The 23,639-nt window shown below is 36.9% G+C and overlaps 1 protein-coding gene across 1 annotated transcript in view; it reads right to left on the bottom strand.

Moving 5' to 3' along the window:
- Nucleotides 1–4,314: 4,314 nt before the first annotated feature.
- The window catches only part of ofcc1 (orofacial cleft 1 candidate 1), a 42,269-nt gene continuing 22,944 nt past the window's right edge, over nt 4,315–23,639 (bottom strand). The window contains exons 4-6 of the mRNA XM_056450403.1: nt 13,471–13,698; nt 6,160–6,412; nt 4,315–4,677 (exon numbers count right to left, since the gene is read on the bottom strand). Coding sequence (XP_056306378.1) covers nt 4,315–4,677; nt 6,160–6,412; nt 13,471–13,698 — 844 coding nt within the window. The remainder of the gene's footprint in view (nt 4,678–6,159; nt 6,413–13,470; nt 13,699–23,639) is intronic.

Below are 23,639 nucleotides of genomic sequence, written 5' to 3'. Positions count from 1 at the left end.
TGCGACATTCTGATGGTAGGGTCAGAATTTGGCATCAACAACATGAAAGCATGGATCCATTCTGCCTTGCATCAACAGTTCAGGCATGTGGTGGTGGCGTATTGGTGTGGGGGGTATTTTCTTGGCACACTTTGGGCCCATTAGTACCAATTGTCAACGCCACAGCCTACCTGAATATTGTTGCTGACCATGTCCATTCCTTTATGACCACTGTTTACCCATCTTCTGATGGCTACTTCCATGCGCCATGTCAAAGCGTGAATCATCTCAGATTGGTTTTTTGAACATGACAATGAGTTCACTGTACTCAAATGGCCTCCACAGTCAATCTTAATCCTATAGAGCACCTCTGGGATGTGGTGGAATTGGAGATTCGCATCATGGATGTGCAGCCAACAAATCTGCAGCAACTGCGTGATGCTCTCATTTCAATATGGACCAAAATCTGTGAGGAATATTTTCAGTACCTTGATGAATCTATGACATGAAGAATTAAGGCAGTTCTGAAGGCGAAAATGGGTCCAACCTGGTACTAGTAAGGTGTACCTTATAAAGTGGCTGGTGGTAGACTGAACAATTTCCATGGGGTAAATTACATGGTCTCACTCAAACTTAAGAAAGTTTAGCACCAGTTCCCAACAACACCATTACTGGCTATTTAAAGCATGCTATGTAAATCAAAATTTGAATAGTTTAAAAATAGCAGATGCATCTCTCTCCCACATGTCCTGCACTGTCCCACAAAATCACATCTGCTGTTCTGGGTCACCCTACCGAAATCTGGATACTTGAGCTATCTGGATACTTAGAACTGCTCGGATACAATGTCCTGTGTCTGTCATTTTATAAAGTCTGTCCTAATTTATAGTCCAATAGCATATAGAACAATGGAAAACAGAAACAGGGTTTACAGAGAGGCCAATAGGGTGTGTAGATGAGAATGACTAGCAGTATATTGTGATTTCTACGGAACTTGCGCTTTGCAACAGCACACAACAAAGCTCTTTCCGAATAAAATGTTCACAATAGTCCCACATCAAATGTCTGATTTGTTTATATATTTTCAGACCAACAGAATGATAAAATGCAAAGCCTGCCTTTTCATGTGTGAATCGTGGCTTGCTAAAATGTAATTAAAAACAGATAACAGTTCATTCTACCTATACGTATAGCCTAAGGCCTTATTTTAGAAATAGGTCAGGCACTGTGTCAGTGCTTCTCTCCACACAGTGAATAGAAGCAGATAACCCATAAAAATGTGCAAGCCTACAATCAGACTGCTGGCCTACATTCACACAGCACAGCAACTCTTCCACATTAACCCATGTTATACGCGCCAACCCTGCCAAAGTCTTACACAGGCATGAGACATTACCCTTCTATATGGCTGACACTAAATGTTGTCCCATCCAGTGTGGACTATAAACCCAGCCACTGAGAAGTAAGATGAAAGCATTTTCTCTTTTAGGCTTAGACTTTAGACTTTAGAGTAAGGCTGCAATAATTTTGGGTCCGTTGTTTTATTTTAGGCCCTTAAAGCTGCAGTGTGTGACATTATAGAGCTAATTCTGAAACATTAAAATTGATATAAATACTAATATATATATATATATATATATATATATATATATATATATATATATATATATATATATATATATATATATATATATATATATATATATAATAAACAAAATCTCATGGCAATCCGTAACTTTTTTGATTTAGTGGCTAATCCGTATGAATTCATATGATCTAATTTGTACAATTTAGTAAGATTTGCTCATCACCCAATGATGGTTGCGTTTAGGGGCGGGGTTGGGTGGCAAGCCTCCTTTTTAAAATCATACATTTTTGTATGACTGAACTCGTTCCAGCCAATTCGTATGAATTAGCAACTAAACTGACAAAAGGTAAAATATATTTGTTTTCTCATGAGATCAGGGTGATATACAGCTGAAGTCAGAATTATTAGCACCCCTTTTTTTCTTTTTTAAATATTTCCCAAATAATGTTTAACAGAGCAAGGACATTTTCACAGTATGTCCGATAATATTTTTTTCTTCTGGAGAAAGTCTTATTTGTTTTATTTTGGTGAGAATAAAAGCAGTTTTAAAATATTTTAATAAACATTTTAAGGTCAAAATTATTAGCCCCTTTAAGGCTTTTTTTTCCGATTGTCTGCAGAACAAATCATCAAAAGACAAGGATTTGCCCAATTACCCTAACTTACCTAGTTAACCTAATTAAAAGCCTTTAAATGTCACTTTAAGCTGTATAGAAGTGTCTTGAAAAATATCTAGGCAAATATTATTTACTGTCATCATGGCAAAGATAAAAGAAATGAGTTATTAGAAATGAGTTATTAAAACTATTACGTTTGAAAATGTGTTGAAAAAAAAATCTCTGTTAAACAGAAAATGGGGAATAAAACAGGGGGCTAATAATTTAGATGGGCTAATAACTCTGACTGTATATATATATTCACACTACAGGTCAAAAGTTTTTTTTTAGAATTCATTAATTCATTCATTTTCTTTCAGCTTGGTCCCTTTATTATTCTGGGGTTGCCACAGCGGAATGAACTGCCAACTTATTCAGCGTATGTTTTTTTATGCAGAGGATGCCTTTCCAGCCGCAACCCAACACTGGGAAACACCCATACTCACTCTTTCACACACATACTTTATGGCAAATTTACCTTAAACTAAATGTCTTTGACCTGTGGGGAAAAACCAGAGCACCTGGAGGAAACCCACTCGAACACGGGGTAGAACATGCAAACTCCACGCAGAAATGCCAACTGATCCAGCCAGGGCTCGAACCAGCAACCTTCTTGCACCTATGGTGTTACCCTAACTTGCCTAGTTAACCTAATTAATAAAGCCTTTAAATTGCACTTGCACTGAATACTAGTATCTTGAAAAATATCCAGTCAAATATTATTTACTGTCATCATAGCAAAGATAAAATAAATCAATTATTAGAGATGAGTTATTAAAACTACTATGTTTATTAACGTGTTTCCGTTAAACAGAAATTAGTGGAAAAAAAGTATACAGGGGGCTAATAATTCAGACTAATTCATATGTCTTACCTAAATATTGTTTTTAAAATGTTTGTTAAAGTGATGTTGTGCATTATACTATAGCGGAATAATATAAAGAAATAAAAATAATAACAATCTAAATTTTACTCATTTTATTGTGTGCAATCATTACAAGACATCTAAAACACATCACAAGTTGCTGTCTGGCGATATAATCAGAGATCCCAATGTTCATTATGTCTGCATATTAACCATCTGAAGGTGATTTGATCTTATCTTCATGTCATTTCTCTGATTATTCATTCCTTAATTTCATGAGAGTATTAAATCATATTGCATTACATCAACACTTGGCTGTCAGATGACAGTAATGAGCAGAAAGATCTTGATAGGGCCTGTTTATGATGCTTATGTGCTGGTGGACAGGACTTCATTGGCTGGATGTCCCTCAGGGGTTCCCTGTCCAAAAATACACAGCCATAATCTCAGATTCTGAATTGTGTGGACTGCAGTGTTGTGACACTTTTGACACTTCCACCAGGAAGGTCACACATAAACTCAAAACAGAGAACTACATTTTGTTTCTTAGTGCAATGTTTAGTTCTAGAGATAGAAATCATTCTTTTGATTGGATGCAGAACACTGCATGAGCCAAAACACAGTTTCATCCTTCTTCCATCCATCTTTTCCACATTCAAGACAATGTCTTCTGTTTCAGTGTTTTTTATATATTTATTTTTAAAATTATTTCTATTGTTCTCATTTGTAAAGTGCTTAGGATAAAAAAATGTCTGCCAAATGATTAAACGCAATGCAATGTAATGTAATATATCCTCTCCTCACTTGCTTGGCTGCCCTGCTAGCAGCTTTGTGATTTCTCTCTCCCTATTGTACAATTAAAAATGGAAAATGAAAAATGCCTAGTCAAGGTCAGATGAGTTCCTCTTATAAAATGTATGAGGTGAATAAGGCCTCTGTTTTCTTTGCAACCACTTATCGTGTTCATATCATCAGGCATATTTGTCATTCTCACTTAAATTTTATTATCAATAAACCACTGACTTAGCATCATAAATGTGTGCGTTCTGTCTCATTTAACATAATTTTGGGCTCATCCAGGATCCCAGTCCTACAAGTGATTCATCAATGTTAATTTCCAGAACTGCAATGTCCATAATCCTGTAGTCAGGTTTAGATTTAGTTGTATGCACACAGCTATTGTAGTTGGTTTAACTTAAATCTTATATTTCTTTACTGAAGAATTCTCAATTCTGAAATGCTTTTAAAGGAAATGAGGGTTCCATAATCAAGGAGCTGCAAATGTCGGTGCTAATGTTAAATGTTAAAACAAAACTATTGGTAGTAGCATGAGAGTATTTTACTAATGAAGCAAAGCATTTTCCACTGGAACAACTCCAGGAAAACTTTGATTTTGTGTTTGATTGTGTGTTTAAGGTGTTGTACCTGAGGAAGTATACATAAATAAAGGTGAAGGACAGGATACAGTGGACGCCATAGAGGAATAGTGTTATGATGATGCCTGCTGTGCCTGATTGCTCCGTCCGAAAAAAATGCCAGTAGAGCTTGGCAGCATCTGCTAATGGTTCATCTGCACTGTAAAACAAACGCTGAATCAAAAGAAAAAACAAATAAACAAACAATTTACAAAAGAGTTAAAATACAAACACATAATGTGCCAGCTGAGAGAAGAAAAAAAAAAAATCGGGCACTTCGAATTGAGCAACTTTAACCAAAAATTCTAGTAAATGCAAGAGATATAGTCAATATTCTTTAGAGCCCTCAGTAATCAGAGGTGCACTGCACTCTCCTCTAGTATATTCACCACAGTTTTAAAAGGTTTCTTTTCAATCTGTTTGAGGTTTTCTTTTCAATCCGTTTGCATAAAATTCTTGGTGGATACCAACAATGCTGATGGATGGATTTTAATCAGTAAATTCTATAAAACGTCGATAATAAAAAAAAAATTATAATAAAATTCAATAAGAAAAAACACAATCAAATGCATTCTGGTACTGCTGGAAAATGACTGTTATCTGTGATTTTAAATGGACATGATTTGAAACATTACAGATCTATTTATATATATATATATATATATATATATATATATATATATATATATATATATATATATATATATATATATAAAAAGTTGAAGTCAGAATTACTAGCCCCCCTTTGATTTTATTTTTTTTTTCTTCTTTAAATATTTCCCAATTGATGTTTAACAGAGCAAGAAAATGTTCACAGTATGTCTGATAATATTTTTTTTTTTCTGGATACTGGAGAAAGTCTTATTTGCTTTTATTCTAGCTGAAATAAAACAGTTTTTAATTCTTTTAAATCCATTTTAAGGTAAAAAATATTAGCCCCTTTAAGCTATTTTTTTTTCGAATGTCTACAGGACAAACCATCATTATACAATGAGTTGCCTAATTAACCTAATTAAGCTTTTAAATGTCACTTTAAGCTGTATAGAAGTAACTTGAAAAATATCTAGTCAAATATTATTTACTGTCATCATGGCAAAGATAAAATAAATCAGTTATTAGAAATGAGTTATTAAAACTATTATGTTTAGAAATGTGTTGAAAAAATCTTCTCTCCGTTAAACAGAAATTGGGGAAAAAAATAAACAGCAGGGCTAATAATTCAGGGGGACTATTTTAATTCTAACTTCAACTTTGTGTGTCTATATAAATATCTATATAAACACACAAATATCGAAAAAAAAATATATATATATATATTTATGTAATTTAAAATATATTTCTGTAGTTTATTATAATCTCATTTAAATATTTAGGTTTAAGTAAATATTAATATTACACATTATATCATCAGGGGGACACCCTAGTTTTTAGCTTTTACTTAGTATTTAAATCTTTATTTTATATATTCAAGTACTTTAATTTAATTTAAATACTTCAAAAGTAAAAAAATAAATAAACAAGTAATAAATAATCTCTATAGTCTGACTATCTGGTCCTAATGCTTACATTCAATTTTACTTGTAAAATGACTTTGTAAGATAATGTGAAACTTCTATTTACAGTGCAGAAGTGTCCACGTTATTTTAAGTGACTTACCCCCAGGATGGCATCTACAGCGAAGACCGCCAGAGGGTCCAGCACTGTCCACACTGCCGCAGCCATGATAAACTTTGACAGGAAGGAGGGCGATGAGCCAAACACTAGCTGACAGCCCCATCTGATCAGGAGCAGCAGTAGCGTAGCTGCATTCAAGGTCAGGGGGCCCAGCAGCACCAGCAGAACCTCCTCCAGGGTAGACAACAGCGAACCCTGATAGACCAGATCCACTGTGTGTGCTCCCAACCAAAATCTGCCCCCAACGAGATATGATGGAAAACTGATTGAGTCCGTAATGCAAGACAATCAAATAAAAATTAATGATAAATCTACATACTGTATTAAAGCTGCAAAATTTAACTAGAGCAAGCTGTGGTATATGTTCTTTATGGAACCACAGATGCAAAAATTAATCCATTCTACAACCATAATGCAAGTTATAAAGAAGCAAAAATCAAACTGAAAATCAAACAATAATACAAATATATTGAAATTATAAGAACCTGCAATGAGCTGCAGTGTTTTACACAAAGTTGCATGTCTTTCCTAATCTTCCATCTCTCTACTTGTTACCTGAAAATACTTACACTGATCATTTCACTTATTGGGCCGACTTCGGCTGTTCACACTCACCACTCTGGCTCTTCTACACTACATTGAAACTGCATGAACTGCATCTTTCCAAAAAAACCTCCAAGGCTGTTTCATGTTTACTAGCAGGGGAATTTGCATGATAGCACAATCATATACTTTAAAAGCATTGATAGGATGGAATGTTTTGTGAAAATTAATCTAACAGTGCATAAACCAAAAAAATAAAAAAAATTAGGTTACAAACAAGAAGAACCTATAAGCAGGGTTGTAGCCATCAGTTCAGAAGAACAGAAACAAGAGGGGAAAAAATCAAGTATATTAGCATTCTATACTATTCTATTCCATAGTCCATGTTTTATAAAATATATGTAAAAAAGGTCATCCACACCACATTTTGATAAAGAGACTATACAATTGAGCTGAACTGTCAAGGTAACGAGATTGCATCAGTTGAACAATAGCATACAATAAAGCAATATTTAGTGCAATTTAATTTACTTTTTACATTTTTATTTATTTATTTTTACACTTTTAATACATACTCTTTGTTGTTATTGTATATATTGATATCAAAAAACAACCAATAAAAGCATGTAATAGCATTTGAAAATGCTTTTTCAGCAACTGTTGCACATTGCGGAAACCTGGTTTTCCATAAACATGCCTTTAAAGACATGGATGGTATTACATTACATTAAATTATTTACTTCGATCAGAACTAATGAAATGCAGGGAAATGAAGCAAATTATTACAAAATAGAAACAGGTGTGGGGCTAAATGATGCCATAAAAAAAAGAAAAAGAAAACAGAATAAAAGGGCACAAGACAGGGCAGACAAGTGACATTACTAAACCCCAATCCCCCTCCAACATCATACCACAAGAGAACCAAATGAGGAAAAGACAAGGAAGAAAGCAAAGGAGTGAGGAGCAAGTGGATCCATAGGGCCAAAGCAAAGCTGAAGGCTAAAATTACCAAGGTAGAGGCAGGGATCTGGAAGACCTCCGTGTAGCTGGACCGAGTAAGGACCAAGGTGGAGCTTAGAAGTCCAATGAAAAGAAAATCCAAATGGAGTCAGAGAGACAGAAGTATGATGTTTAGAGGTGGAGTCGTGAGGAGAAGACAAGACAACAACTGACCAAAGAAGCGACAGAGGGTTGAGGGACCTTGATGAAGCTGATTGGCTGACAGGCCAAGGTGAAGATAAGGGAGCATGGAGCAAAAGTGCAGACAATGGGTGTAAGGGTCCACAGGAGTCCACAGCTTGGAGGCAGGAGGCAGAAGTAGGAGATCCACCAACAGAGGTTGGATGGGGACACTGACAATTCTGTGTTCAGGAGAATCAGACTGTTCAGTAGACTCAAGCTGTTCAGGGGATACAGACAAAAGGAGATTAAAACAGTCCTCGGGGTTCAAACAGTTCTTGAGATTCAATTGACTCATGGCATTCAGGAGGTTCGGTTGACCCAGGTTATTCAGGAGATTTGGTTGAATTGGGAGATTCAGTTGGCTCTTAAGATTCAGTTAATTCCTGAGATTTAGGAAATGCAGAAGACGGACAGTTGACTAGAGAGTTTCGGGTGGGCTGGACTGCAGAAGGTGAGGTAATTCCATAAACCAATTGTCTTTAGTTATACTTGAGTCCAGGGGCAGCTCACCCCCAGCAGCAAAAGTATCAGCAGAGTTTTTCTCCAATCGATGGTCAGATGTTGTCTAAGGCTCTGGGTCTGAAGTGATTTTCAATTCTGTCACTCCTGTAAGCTGACGGCTCATCTGTCGTGGTAGGCTCTGGCTCACTGTCTATAGTGGGAATGGCTGGGAGCTCCATGTCATGGAGTAACGGTTGGTTGTACTGTGGGGAAGAGTTCTAGATTGGGGATGGTTAAATTTTTCACAGATGGGAAGATGGGAAATTTAGATCTGTTCTTCAACAGCACCCAAGACTGATGTCAAAGGTTAATAGATGGCAAAACCCTTTTACAAGGATGAACAGGAATACCAGAAAACCAGTCAGTATCTGATGTGACCACCCTTTGGCTTACAGAATTCAACACACTCCCTTCGCATTTCGCATAGAGTAAATCAGGTTGTTGATTTTGGCCTGGGAAATGTTGGTCCACTCCTATTCAATAACTGTGTGAAGTTGCTGGATATTGGCAGGAACAGGAACACACTGTCATATACTCTGTTCCAGAGCATCCCAAACATGCTTAATGAGTGAAATGTCCAGTGGCCATGTTGGCAATGCATGAACTTAGGTGTTTTAAGCTTCCAGGAATTATGCACAGATCCTTGCAACATGGAACCATGCATTATCATCCTGCAACATGAGGGGATGTTTGTGGATTAATGCCACAACAATAAGTCTCAGTATATCATTGTGGTGCTTCTGTGCAAAAACCGTCAATATCATGCAGCTGTGATCATTGTCCATAACATACATCTGCCCTTACAATAACCCCACCATCTCCATGGGCAACTTGATTCACTGACATCAGCAAACCGCTCACCAACATGACACCATTCAAAGTTCAAGATGGCATTGAACACAAGTACATGCCCATTCAAGTTGGTTTCGACTACAAACTGCAGTCAGTTTGAGACCCCGATAAGGATATCAAGCAAGCAGATTCCCTGAAATCATTAATGACAGCATGTGCAGAAATTATTTGATTATGGAAAGCGATTGTTGCAGCAGCTCTGCAGGTGGCTAGTCACACACACGATCTTGGAGGTGAAGATGCTGGATGTGCAGGTCTTGGGCTGGTGTATTACACGAAAATCTCTCATATCTTTTTGGAGACAGATTATAGTCAAGATAATCAACAGACATAAAAAAAACTCTCCTCAACATTCCTGCAATCAGCATACCAATGGCACACTCCCTCAGAACATGCAACATATGGCATTGTGCTGTATGATAAAGCGTATTAGAGAGGAATTTTATTGTGGCCCACCTAAGGCACACCTGTGCAATAGCCATGCTTTAGAATCAGCTGTAAGGTGGATGGATTAGCTCAGCAAACAGATGTGTTGTGTGGTATTTTGAAACTATAATGCACATGTAAACGCAGCCAAGAAGTAATATCAACCTTTGGAAAAAATTGATGACATTTAATAAAGTATATTGTTATTCATTCACTGCGGAGAATCCACAGTAGAAGCATAAGAGATAAGACCATGCATTAAACACAATACTCAATACTCAGTCTACATGTGTTTATTACCACAAATTACAAACAAACCCAGCTAATTTTATAATAAAATTGCAATAAAATTGCAAAAGCTACAAATAAACATACATTATGCTTTTTTGGGGTAGAGCTGAATACCTTTTTAATCTGTATATCCTGCATTTTGCATTCTGACGAGCTATGGCTGATACACCAGGAATTTACATGCACATGAGGAAACAAGTGTCTAAGACGCATGGCATGGCAATATCCATGTGCTGAACTCTTATTATTCAACTATGCCTAGGTATATTCAGATTTTCTTAGTAGTACACCTTTAAGACTTTAATAAAGCAGCATTGAACTTTGTCTCTCTGTCATTTCATGGTCTTTCCTACAGCACATCCATGACATATTTCTAGTATAGAAAAGCCAGATTTGAAATTGGTCTATAATTTACTAATTCCTTAAGATAAAACAGTTTTTTTGTTTTATTAGAGGCTTGATGACACCAAATTTAAATTATTCAGGCACATATTCAATAGTAATGATAAATTTATGGTATTATGAACAGGTTTTACAACCTGCTGGAACAGCTGTTTTAATACTTTGGTGGGTGTAGAATCTAAAATGTTGTTGATTTGGAGGAGTTCACCAGTTATTTTTCATCTAAAAATCAATTGTAGATCACATTGCATCATCCAGGTGGGATCTGCACACTGCACATACTGGTGGTATGGAGAGACTCCCTTATATGATTGAAAAGTGCTTTGGTTGTATGGGAATACACAATAAATGTGCTATATAAATGTGCATTACTCACTTACAATTCATTAACACTTTTAATGATCTTCTGCAACACTCATGTGTTTAGATAGACTCAGGATAAATATAATATAATATAATATAATATAATATAATATAATATAATATAATATAATATAATATAATATAATATAATATAATATAATATAATATAATATAATATAATATAATTTATCATGTCTTCAATCAAGAATATTCAAGAATCCAACATGGAAGATAAACAAAAATCCAGAAGCTTATGCTGCAAAGCTGCTATTACAAAATATAGACCAGACCAAGAACTAATGCAATACAGACACTTAAATACATAGGGCAAATGATGCGGGGTTAAACATAACATGTAAAACTACTACTACTGCTACTACAACTACTACCACCACCACTACTTCTACTTCTACTTCTACCATCAACAACTGCATATGGGCAAAATGTTTACTGCAAACTAGGGTTGGGTCGATAGACGATGCCATCCTCCATCGCCAATGGTCGATAGCCATCACGATGCTCAGCCGGCATCGCGATCCTCCACCCCGCCTCCGTCGCAGCAGCAACCCGCTCGAGAAAAATACAAACAGCTCCGTTTACACTAATACATCTTAGTTTTAAAATAGCATTTAAGAACGAAAACGATCTACATCCACACTGGCGTTTCATCAGCATTTCTGAAAAGCCCTCCTTTAGCTGAAAACGCACATCACGTGACCACACACACAAACACTGTCATGCGCTGCAGCGTCTGAGTTTCAGCAGTCAGAGAGCAGTGCACATCAGACAGTTTATCAAGAATATACCGCTGGATTGTGTCTCAGTATAGTTGTTAAACGTGATATTTAATTAATCTTGTGTCTGTCTAATAACTCTTCAGTCTATTGAATCTATCAGGTAACATGTCACAGCATCAGTACACTGCTTCAATCTTTCGCTTTCACTCTTGTACTTTGTCATTTTAGCGAAAACCTCAGATGCTGTTGGTTGGGTCCTGTTGGTTGTGCACTTTTTTACCAACCAAGTTTGTCAACGCCATTATAACGGCACAGATCACTCTGCTTATTCATGCCAGAGTCCCGTGGAAAAAGTGATGACCATGCGGGTCAGGTAGTTGGAACAGTAGGCTACAAATAATTAATTAGAGTTAATTATTCATTTATAATTCATTCGACACCGCCTACGACGATGATGCCATCGTCCATCTCGATGTTTCACATTAGACATTGTACGATGCTAAATTGGCCGGAATCGCCCAACCCTACTGCAAACCTGAATAAATTGCGTAGCATGACTTAAATTAAATACTGTCCATATAATGTAAATACAAATGTAATAAGATCAGCTGTAAAACTCACTGCAGCTAGAGCTTTTCTGTACTAATGTTTTGCCATGTATCTTTAGTAAATTCTGACAGTAGTTTGGCAAAAAGAGGGTTTGTACTGGCAAAAGTTATTATTAAATTGGGCCCATAAGATCATATCTTAGACTGATAGTCAATCTATCAATTTAAATTCAGTTTGTCAATCTAAACTCAGTTTGAGATTTGACTTGACTTGAGAATCAGTTTGATTTGCCTCAAGATTTAACTTGACTCCACTGCATTTGAGAATCAGTTTGATTTGATCTGCTTCTAGAATATATGTGATACAGCTACATATTTGATTATATCGACAAACATAAAACACACACTTTAAGTTAATTTTCAGATGCTTTTCTGTAAATTACGTCAACAGACCCAGCCACCTAACACAATTCACTTCAGCGTTTACAACAGGGCCGGTGTTGGTAATGAAGAGTTTTTCCACATGCTTGCGGTGCAATAAAATCCACAGAACACATGTTGTTGTATAGACGGGTGGGACTCATTTGGCAGTACAAGGTTGTGTGCTGATTTTGGAGTGTATTTGTGTGTGTAGGAGTGAGGGGGGTGGTATTTGTGAGAATGCTGGGGGTAATGAAATGTGCGTGGGGTAGAGTGAGAGAGAGACGCTAATGACTGCGGGGCGTGCGAGTGTGTGTGTGTGTGTGCTGTCAGTTTGCAGCTGATCTCTGACCGCTACTGTGGTCACCAGCCCTGTAGAGAAACGCTTGCAGCGGACAAACGGACAGACATGTGGAACATGTCATGAGCCTATGACCCCAGCTCGGTGTTTTCCACTTGTTTCTCCCTCGTCTGTCCTTCTCTACATTCCTCTCATCTTCTGTCAGTCGTTTTCCAGCATTTAATGATTAGACGTGTTTGGCAACAACACAGCTTGATGCATAAGCATATTCACTGAATGACTCCTGGATGATAAATTAAATTAACACCACATGCAAAACAAAACCAAACTGTGGTATCACACAGGGGTTGTGATGAAATGCTGTCCACACAATAAGGGGAGATAAATTCTTTCCAAATAAGAAAACGTAGGCCTGTACCACCACATGGTAAAATCAACTGACTTTCTCCTCATGAGACTGTAAAGTTTAAACAAGTACTATATTGTGGCAGTGTGTGCTTGTATGCATGCATATAAATGCACACACAGCATATGACAACAGTGTATGAATCACCTGCATGCATATTTGTGTGTGTGTGTGTGTGTGTTTCCAGTGAATTATTGTAAGCAGGCATTTGTAAAGGTCAGCGTACCCTCTCCTGGAATAATTCTGCATGTACTTGTGTGTTTGGAATAATGATGAGCTTGACACTGTGTTTGGAAGTGAGTGTTTTGTGTGGAGGGTCACCTGTTGATGGGTATTTGTTGCGTCTGCAGGAAGATCCACTGGCTCCAGTAGTGCAGGTACAAGCGGGGAAACCACATTAAACTAAAGAAGAAAATGCTCAAACTAATCTGAGACAGACGAGGACGTGGATGGCAGGACAAGCCGAGCAGTGACGGGAGAAGCCGCACAGCCAGGCGCGTTCTCTTGGCTGTCCCACAACATACAGAGGAAGACTTGTGCCGGCCAGATCTGGGAATGACAAATATTTGGGTACACAGTTTAATAGCCATATATATATATATATATATATATATATATATATATATATATATATATATATATATATTATATATATATATAGAGAGAGAGAGAGAGAGAGAGAGAGAGAGAGAGAGAGAGAGAGAGAGAAAGAGAGAGAGAGAGAGAGAGAGAGAGAGAGAGAGAGTGTACATTCCTATGAAATTTATGATAAAAATTTACCAAACTACATCAATGTTAGTCACCATAACACATTTTGTAGACAAGTGGTGGTAAGATGTATGTTTTAGTCTCTCATGCTCAAGAAATCTCCATTCATATAGTTATATACACTTACCAAACACTGTATTAGGTACACCTGTACAATTACTTGTTAACGAAAATTTCTAATTAGCCAATCACATGGCAGCAACTTAATGCATTTAGGCATGTATACATAGTCAAGACGATCTGCTGCAGTTCAAACCGAGCATCAGAATGGGGAAGGGTGATTTAAGTGACTCTGAACGTGGCATGGTTGTTGGTGCCAGAGGGGCTAATCTGAGTATTTCAGAAACTGCTGATCTACTGGGATTTTAACGTACAACCATCTCTAGGGTTTACAGAGAATGGTCTCAAAAAAAGAAAATATCTAGTGAGCAGCAGTTATGTGGGTAAGATTCATTGTTGATGCCAGTGCTCAGATGAGTATGGCCAGACTGGTTCGAGCTGACAGAAAGGCAACAGAACCTCAAATAACCACTCGATACAACCGAGTTATGCGGAAGAGCATTTCTGAATGCACAACAGGTTAAACACTGAGGCGGATGGGCTACAGCAGGAGAAGACCACACAGGGTGTTACTCCTGTCAGCTAAGAACAGGAAACTGAGGCTACAATTCGCACAGGTTCACCAAAATTGGACAATAGAAGATTGGAAAAACGTTGACTGGTCTGACGAGTCTCCATTTCTGCATTCAACATTCGGATGGTAGGGTCAGAATTTGGCATCTGCAACATGAAAGCATCAATCCATCCTGCCTTGTTTCAGCAGTTCAGGTTGGTTGTGGTGTAATGGAGTGGGGGATATTTTCTTGCCACACTTTGGGCCTATTAGTACCAACTGAGCATCGGGTCAACGCCACAGCCTACCTGAGTATTGCTGCTGACCATGTCCATCCCTTTATAACCACTGTACACCCATCTCCATGGCTACTTCCAGCAGGATAATGCACCATGTCATAAAGAATCATCTCAGACTGGTTTCTTGAACATGACAATGAGTTCACTGTACTCAAATGGCCTCCATTATCACCAGATCTCAAACCAATAGAGCACATTTGGAATGTGGTGGAACATGAGGTTCACATCATGGATGTGCAGCCGACAAATCTGCAGCAACTGTATGATGCTATCATGTCAATATGGACCAAATTCTCTGGGGAATATTTCAAGTACCTTCTTGAATCTATGCCACGAACGATTAAGGAAGTTCTGAAGGCAAAAGGGGGTCTAATTCGGTACTAGTAAGTTGTACCTAATAAAGTGGCCAGTTAGTAATATAGTAAAAATAGTTTAAACTTTTTTTTTTCTTTTTTTACACGTAACAATATGGCACAATAAATGTTAAACTGTACAAGCATTGTTCTTTGTTACAGTATTTACCCTTAATAGTGTAAATTAAAATCTTACTCTCCCTAAATGTTTAAGTAAACTCACACACACACACAAACCATCAAATATTGTACACTATATACTATACACATCATGTATTTTAACCTATACACTACCAGTATATAACTGCACATTAAATACATTTATACATAATTACTTTAGCTGCAAAAAGCTATTAGTTACTAATTAAAAATAAACAAAGTTATGCTAACTAATAACCTTAACTTTTCTGAATTTGATTGTTATGCAATAATGTACACCTTTTGAGAAGCTGCTTTGAGACAAAAAAGCGCTATACAAGTAAACTTGAATTGAACTATTGTTTATGATTGAGAATGATCATACCTAAGTATGTTTGCCAAATTTAAGCAATCACAAATGACTAGAGATAACATTTAACAAAGCAAACATAACATCCACACAACCCCAAATGTCTTTCTGTACATCTACAACAACCTAGACAGAGTTAATGTGTCAGGGACGCTTCTCTGTCAAGCTGCATTATGCTACCATGGCAAATAAATCCTGACTTGCATCGCCTCTCTAATGAACGTATCAATGATATATGAACAGATATATTTTTAGCCGCCTGCACTGAGTGGCTTTTCAAGAGAAAACGTCTAATGCAATTTGAAATCTGTTATTGCCACAAAACTGATTTTTATTGCTATAGCTCCGTCTCTTGAGGTTTGTTTTAAAGAAAGTGTGGCATGAGTGTGCCTGCTTTAAATGTGGCACAGAAGAACCTAATGTATTACATTTATCTTATGCTGTTACATTTAGACTTTTTACTATTACGATTGTTCTCCGTAAGGGTAATTTGAACAAACCTCTAATTGCATTTGTAATGCAACCTGCATTGTCTGTGCTTTGAATGTGAGTGAATTCACATTTATTGTTTGGTTGAATTATAGTTGGCGGCACGGTGGCTCAGTGGTTAGCACTGTCACCTCAGGTTTGTGTCCAAGCTGGGCCAGTTGCTGTTTCTGCGTTGAGTTTGCATGTGCCCGTTTTCATGTTGGTTTCCTCCTGGTGCTCCGGTTTCCCCCACAGTCCAAAGACATGCGCTATAGGTCAATTTGATTAACTAAATTGACCGCAGTGTGTGTGTGAATGTGAGAGTGTATGGGTGTTTCCCAGTACTGGGTTTCAGCTGGAAGGGCATCCACTGCGTAAAGCATATGCTGGAATATTTGGTCACTTTTTTTTTATTTTCAGTTTGAAGTTTCTTTTCAGGGTTGACGTGACAAAAAAAAACTAATGTTTTACCTCATGCTTTCTTGTGTTAACATCCCTGGTTAGTTTTAGCATTTTTTAATGTCATTTCAGTTACAAATGTGACAGAGCATTAGTAACATTTTGCATCACCCACCACAATAGATATAGGTATAGGTATATATAGGTACAATATAGATATAAAAACTAGTGTAATGAAAACTGCCACATACATGTTTAACTTTGAAGTAAAAAATAAAATAAAATAAAATAAAATAAAATAAAATAAAATAAAATAAAATAAAATAAAATAAAATAATAAAATAAATAAAATAAAATAAAATAAAATAAAATAAAATAAAATAGCAACCTTTATGGATGCATGGCTTGAAAATGTAGGAAAATATTTCTACAGATCTCAGCAGAATAATGTTAAAAGTTCATATTAATATGAATATTACGACCATGAATAATTAATATGAATAATATTTTTATTGCTTGTTATTTGATTTGAAAACACAATGTATAACCTCCTTATCTAATAATGCATCAGTCATAAGAGTAACGGAAGGGGCGCTGGACAACGAAGTTGAGGATCCACAAGCAGTTTAATAAACAGAGAATGGTCAGACAGGTAATGGTCTAACGGGTACAAACAGTATCCTGGGGTAATCCTGAAGCGTAGTCAGAAAAGCAGGCGAATGGTCAGGACAGGCGGCGAAAACAACGGAAACAATAAAACAAGGCACTGGGTCAAAACACAGCTAGACAAGGCAGGGCAAAACAAGAAAACACTTCATGGTGTTACAATCACAAGATTCAGCAAAGTGTGTGTGTGTGTGTGTGTGTGTGTGTGTGTGTGTGTGTGTGTGTGTGTGTGTGAGAGAGAGAGAGAGAGAGAGAGAGAGAGAGAGAGAGAGAGAGAGAGAGAGAGAGAGATAATATAAAGGTGAATATAAAGTCCAGATAATCAGTCCATGATGAGTTACCAGCTGTGTGTATGTAATCAGAGGGAATCAGGAACTGGTGTGTGTGTGTGTGAGGTGCATGATGGTACGTGTAGTCTAGTTCAGTGACAGATGTGCAGTTCTCCAGCAATTTGAAAGGATTAAATCACTGGTGATCTTTTCAATTAGAAATTGTGCAAAATATAAATACTGTGGTATTTTTTTCTCCAGATTTCACATGGGACCCCTGACTGGTTCTGTGTCCTTCAATGACCCCTTGCCCCCATTTAGAAATGCCGCCTGCCACTTAAAGTGTTAATGAACAGATTATTCAGCAAAAACTGCTGGATAAATAAATAAATAAATAAACCTCTTTTATAGCACATAAGCCTCAGTCAATACACTTTTTTAGCATGATAACTTGGAGCCATGCTACTTTGCTCTGTGTCATTCTGTTCTCTAATTAAAGTATTAATACAAAAAAAAAAATGTCTGAGCCTCTTTGTTTTACCCCGGCTGAACTTTATTCCAGTGGATTTGAGCAAGCATTTCTACCAGAACATATGAACAGTTGAAAATAGAGGTGCATTGTGATTGACAGCATAATGTAAGATTTGGTATAGTCAGAGTGTATACATTAACAACCCTTTGCACAAAAGGCTGAATTTTACACAACTGATCCCAAGTGGATAACATTCACTTACAGACAGCAATGAGAAGCACAGCTTTGATGTCTTGTCGATCTGAAGCAATGCGCATGAGAAGAGAGACAGCACGGCTTTATTCTGAAAGCTAACAGTTATCACAGAGAAGAGAACTACAGACATGTGCAGAACATTCCACTTCACATCTCTATGCACAGTTCAAAATCCCACATCTACAAAATACATGCAACCAATTAGAACCAAGTCGTATTATATGCAAAATCCCAAATTATAACTGTTCATGTGGTTGTCATGTCGTGACATTCAGCCACTAGCTATGTTTCCATCCACATACAGTATGTTTATGCGCATTTTGGAATTTTGCCAAAAAAATATGCGAGTATGCACATATTTTTCACTTAAAAACATAGGTATTGCTTTACAGTATGGTTGTATTAATGTTAGCTAATGCATTTATTAACATGGACAAACAATACATGGGTCACACTTTATTTTGATGGTCCGTTTGTTGAATTAAGTTACATTGCATCTACATGCCAACTAATTCTCATTAGATTATAAGTAGACTGTTAGGTTGGGGTTAGGGTTGGGGTTAGGGTTAGTGTAAGTTGACATGTACTTACAAAGTTTCTTATAGTCAGTTAAATGTCCGTTGAAGGAGCAGTATCAACAGATATTAAGCAGACAGTCAATTGGACCATCAAAATAAAGTGTTACCAATACATGTATTACAGTTTATGTTCATGTTAGTTAATGAAAATACAGTTGTTCATTGTTAGTTCATGCTAATTCAACTAATGTTAACAATGCATCAGTAAATATTTAACCATGATTAATAAATGCTGTATAGGTATTGCTCATTATTAGATCATGTTAGTAAATAGATCAATGAAACCTTATTGTAAAGTGTCACCAAATCTGTGCACAACTGAGTAATATCCACTTTTCATCCACTAATGTACCACATAAATTTCATTATGCAAATCAAAAAAGTCATGTGACTTTTTTTAACAGATCATGTGATGATAAATTGGTGTATTGGGACAGCATTAATGAACAAACCAGTGGACCGACTACATTGCTCAACATCTAAAAGTTGTTTTGGTCATTCTAAAATCCTAAAAGTTCATCATCAAAGTGGTCTAGTATTATTACCTGCCAGTCCCAGTATTGTCTTAACCTCCTAGGGCTTGAGTGGCCACATACGTGGACAGCACATTTTAGCTCTTAAGTGGCTATTTAAAATACTTTGAATGTGTTATATTTTGTTACAGACATACAGTGTCATCCTGCAACTGTTTTGCATATGATAGCATATTAAATGTCCCAAACACTATTTTTTAACTGTCCAACATGGGCAAAAAATGTTGTTTTTACTTTCTGATAGTCAAAACATGTTTAAAAAAAATTGATATGTTATATATGCATTAAAAAACAGTCAGGAAAAAGTGTTTTATGTAAACTCGGACCATGAGTCCACATACATGGACATCATTTTTCTCTAAAAGTTCATCATATCAAAAGATGATACTTAGGTTTTATTCTAATTAGGTTCCAATAAGCCCAAATAGCAAAGATAATTTAAAAAATGCACGTAAAAAACACCTTGGGCCTTAAGAGGTTAAGTTTCTGGACTCCCAAAATACAGTATTGTGCCTCCAAAATCCCCTGCACATTCACAGCATTTCATTTTATCAGACACAGGTAATTTATTATATTTTTTCATTCATTCATTCATTTTCTTTTCGGATTAGTCCCATTATTAATCTGGGGTTGCCAAAGCGGAATGAACCGCAAACTTATCCAGCATAAGTTCTCCGCAGCAGATGCCCTTCCAGCTGCAACCCATCACTGGGAAACACCCATACACTCCTATTCACACACATACACTACGGCCAATTTATCTTACCCAGTTTACCAATAGCGCATGTCTTTGGACTCTGGGGGAAACTGGACCACCCGGAGGAAACCCACGTGAACACGGGGAGAACATGCAAACTCCACACAGAAATGCCAACTGACCCAGCTGGGGCTCGAATCAGCGACCTTCTTGCTGTGAGGCAATCTTGCTACCCACTACACCACTGTGACACCCATTATATTTTTCAATTCAATTCAATTCATCTTTATTACTATAGCGCTTTTACAATGTAGATTGTGTCAAAGCTGCTTAACATAGAAGTTGTAGTAAATTGGAAATGTGTCAGTCCAGTTTTCAGAGTTGAAGTTCAGTTCAGTGTGGTTTAAATTTCACTGCTGAAAATCCAAACACTGAAGAGCAAATCCATCGATGAGCAGCTCCACAAACCAAGTCCCAAACCAAGCAAGCAAGTGGTGACAGTGGCGAGGAACATAACTTCACCAATTGACAAAAGTGAAGGAATAAAACCATGTGGGAAACCGGGCTCATATATATATATATATATATATATATATATATATATATATATATATATATATATATATATATATATATATATATATATATATATATATATATATATATATATATATAAGCCCACAGTTGCTTCTCCTACCACAGCAAATAGCATTTTTCTTTTTGATATTTGGCACCAGTTTATAAGTAAGTGACAACTTGTTCTCTTTGACTCATTGGATAGAAATGGGGCTCTATTTGCACGTGCTTCATGCAATATTTTTTCCATTTTTGCACATAATCTTTGGCCCTTTTTTACATTTCTGGGTTTCTCGGTAGCGGAAGTTGTCATATTTGTGTAAACTTAGAGCACAGTGAATTGGAGAGTACAACAAATATTTTTTCACAGTCTTATTTGCTGAAATAATACAAGAAAAAAACTCTGGTCTTATCAAGACTTTCAGAAAAAGAAAAAAAAAGTGATAACAGCAGCCAGAAGAGAGAACAACATTAAATTTACCATCCTGCCCAAATGATAGATTTAAAATGCCTTCCACAAGCGGTAATTTGCTTTGTAATTTAATGCAAAGATGATATAATACACACATTCATTCATTCATTCATTCATTTTGTTTTCGGATAAGTTCCTTTATTTATCAGGAGTCGCCACAGCGGAATGAACCGCCAACTTATCCAGCATATGTTTTACGCAGCAGATGCCCATCCAGCTGCAACCCATTACTGTGAAACACCCATACACTCTCATTCACACACATACACTGCGGACAATTTAGCTTACCCAATTCCTATAGCGCATGTCTTTGGACTGTGGTGGAAACCGGAGTACCCAGAGGAAACCCACATCAACACGGGGAGAACATGCAAACTCCACACAGAAATGCCAACTGACCCAGCCGAGGCTCGAATCAGCGACCTTCTAGCTATGAGGCGACAGCACTACCCACTGTACCACCGTGCGCCCCATAATACATGCATAAATACATATAAATTTTAAAAATGTTCAATATTAAAAATGTTCAAGGTTTTAAGATGCTGATGATTGTTAAACGCATCATAACAGTCTTGTGGAAAGGGTCCATAATGCAGGTTGTAATAGCTATATCACATCTGTCCAGGTCACAGTAATTTGATGCTTTCGTGTCAAAAACAGGATGTAATGTAACCAAATTTAAATCTTCAAATGCCCCCCAGCGCATAATAAATGGCTTAATAATCAATAATCATTGTGCTGTTTAAACCACCAGTCCCCGGATGCCATTTAACACAACGGTCTCTCTTCCCGCAAACCCACAGATCATTTCAGCGCAGTTTGGAAATCATTCTCTTTGGCCCCTTGCATCCTGTTTTCCACAAATATTTTACAATACTACACAGATTTATATCTTGCCTTGTTTTTCCATTATCTTCACATCTCGAGATTTTATAAGAAAGCCCATTTCCCTGTTTCTGGCAGGGTGAGACGCACATAAATGTGTTTCATTGAGAAAAAGGCAGCAAGAGGAGATTCGGGCTGTAGTAAAAGAGAATTACTGCCGCAGAATTAGAATACGGCTCATAATTAGAATAGGAATTTTGCCACTGCCAAATTATCAGAATTATTTGCAGCTGAGAGCAGAGGGGAGATGGGCACTGGGGTACTTTAACCTAATCGAATACAGGGGGGAAAAAATGTGTTCCACTTAATTAGCGGATCTTGTTTGACTAATAGCTAACCGCTCCTTTTTTGAGGCACTGAAGCGCCTACATATGAGAGAAGCGCTTGAGTCTCTATAAAAACAGAAACATGGAGTATATGAAGGTTTCACAGATTGATTAACCCCTCCAGTGTTCTGGATCTTGCATCCCAGTGCTCTTCCACACCCCATGTATATGAGGAAGCTGAATCCAGGCCAGCGCAACATGTGTATGTTTATAGGCCGGTTGTGTTTATCGGTAGGGAATCTCACTTGGTAGTGCCCAGACCCACCAAGTCTAATAAACGCAGTGGAAACTTGAAGTCTGTGAATGCACCTGAATCCACTGAGAGTGCTTTTCAGCAGGTTACTCAGCAAAAGCTTGGCGTAAAGTTTCTTACTTTCATGGCACAAGTTCAGTGCTTCATAGCACAGCTCTGGTGGATTTTAGCAGGAAATGAATCATCAGTTAATGCGAACTCAATCTCTGCACCACTGATATTTGGAAAAAACTAAATACAGCGTGGCCAGAACTAGCACATTTTCTGCCAGTTCTTTTAAAATGAAATTAGACTATTTTGCAAGCAACTAGGTAATGAACCACACATAAGGAAAACAATAAACGTGACCAATAAATTATGCACAGCTTACAAATCATCCTAACAAAACACAGGCAAACGTTTACTTCATTATACTGTATTTTCAAACACATCCTAATTATATACTAAATTAGATGTCAGTTGTAGTTTATCACTTACAGTAGCTAAAGGTTAACATGACAATATTTACATACTGGTACAAAACTATAATATTGGTTTATAGATGTAATTTTACATCTAAAAAAGAGGGGGGGGGGTAGGGGCAGGAGGGGGATGAAACCTTAAAAAAAATGCTATTCAATTATTAAATCTGTAAAGATTGTTGTCTTTGCAAATGCTTTTCTATAATAAACCCACCATGGCTAAGAAAAACTTGAATTTCAGCAACAAGACATTTTCACATCCTGGGCCACAAAATGTACTTGGATGCTTGGTCACACTAAAACTGCCATTGGTGTTTATTTTTACTGAATATAACTAAAATAAACTTTTTTTTAAACTTTTTCATTTTCTTTCAGCTTAGTCCCTTTATTAATCAGGGGTCACCACAGTGGAATGTACCACTAACTTATCCAGCATATGTTTTACACAGCGGATGCCCTTCCAGCCTCCACCCAGTATACTGGGCAACATACTGTAAATACACACTCATACACTACGGCCAATTTCGTTTTAACAAATTGTTATTTTTATTATTTAACAAATTGTTAATTTTATTTAATTTTATTTTATTAAATTGTTAATTACAGTTCATTTTAACTGTGGGGGAAACTGGAGCACCC

This window comes from Danio aesculapii, chromosome 24 (assembly GCF_903798145.1).
Source record: "Danio aesculapii chromosome 24, fDanAes4.1, whole genome shotgun sequence".
In the NCBI taxonomy this organism is placed as follows: domain Eukaryota; kingdom Metazoa; phylum Chordata; class Actinopteri; order Cypriniformes; family Danionidae; genus Danio; species Danio aesculapii.
This window is presented reverse-complemented; position numbering and strand designations above follow the sequence as displayed.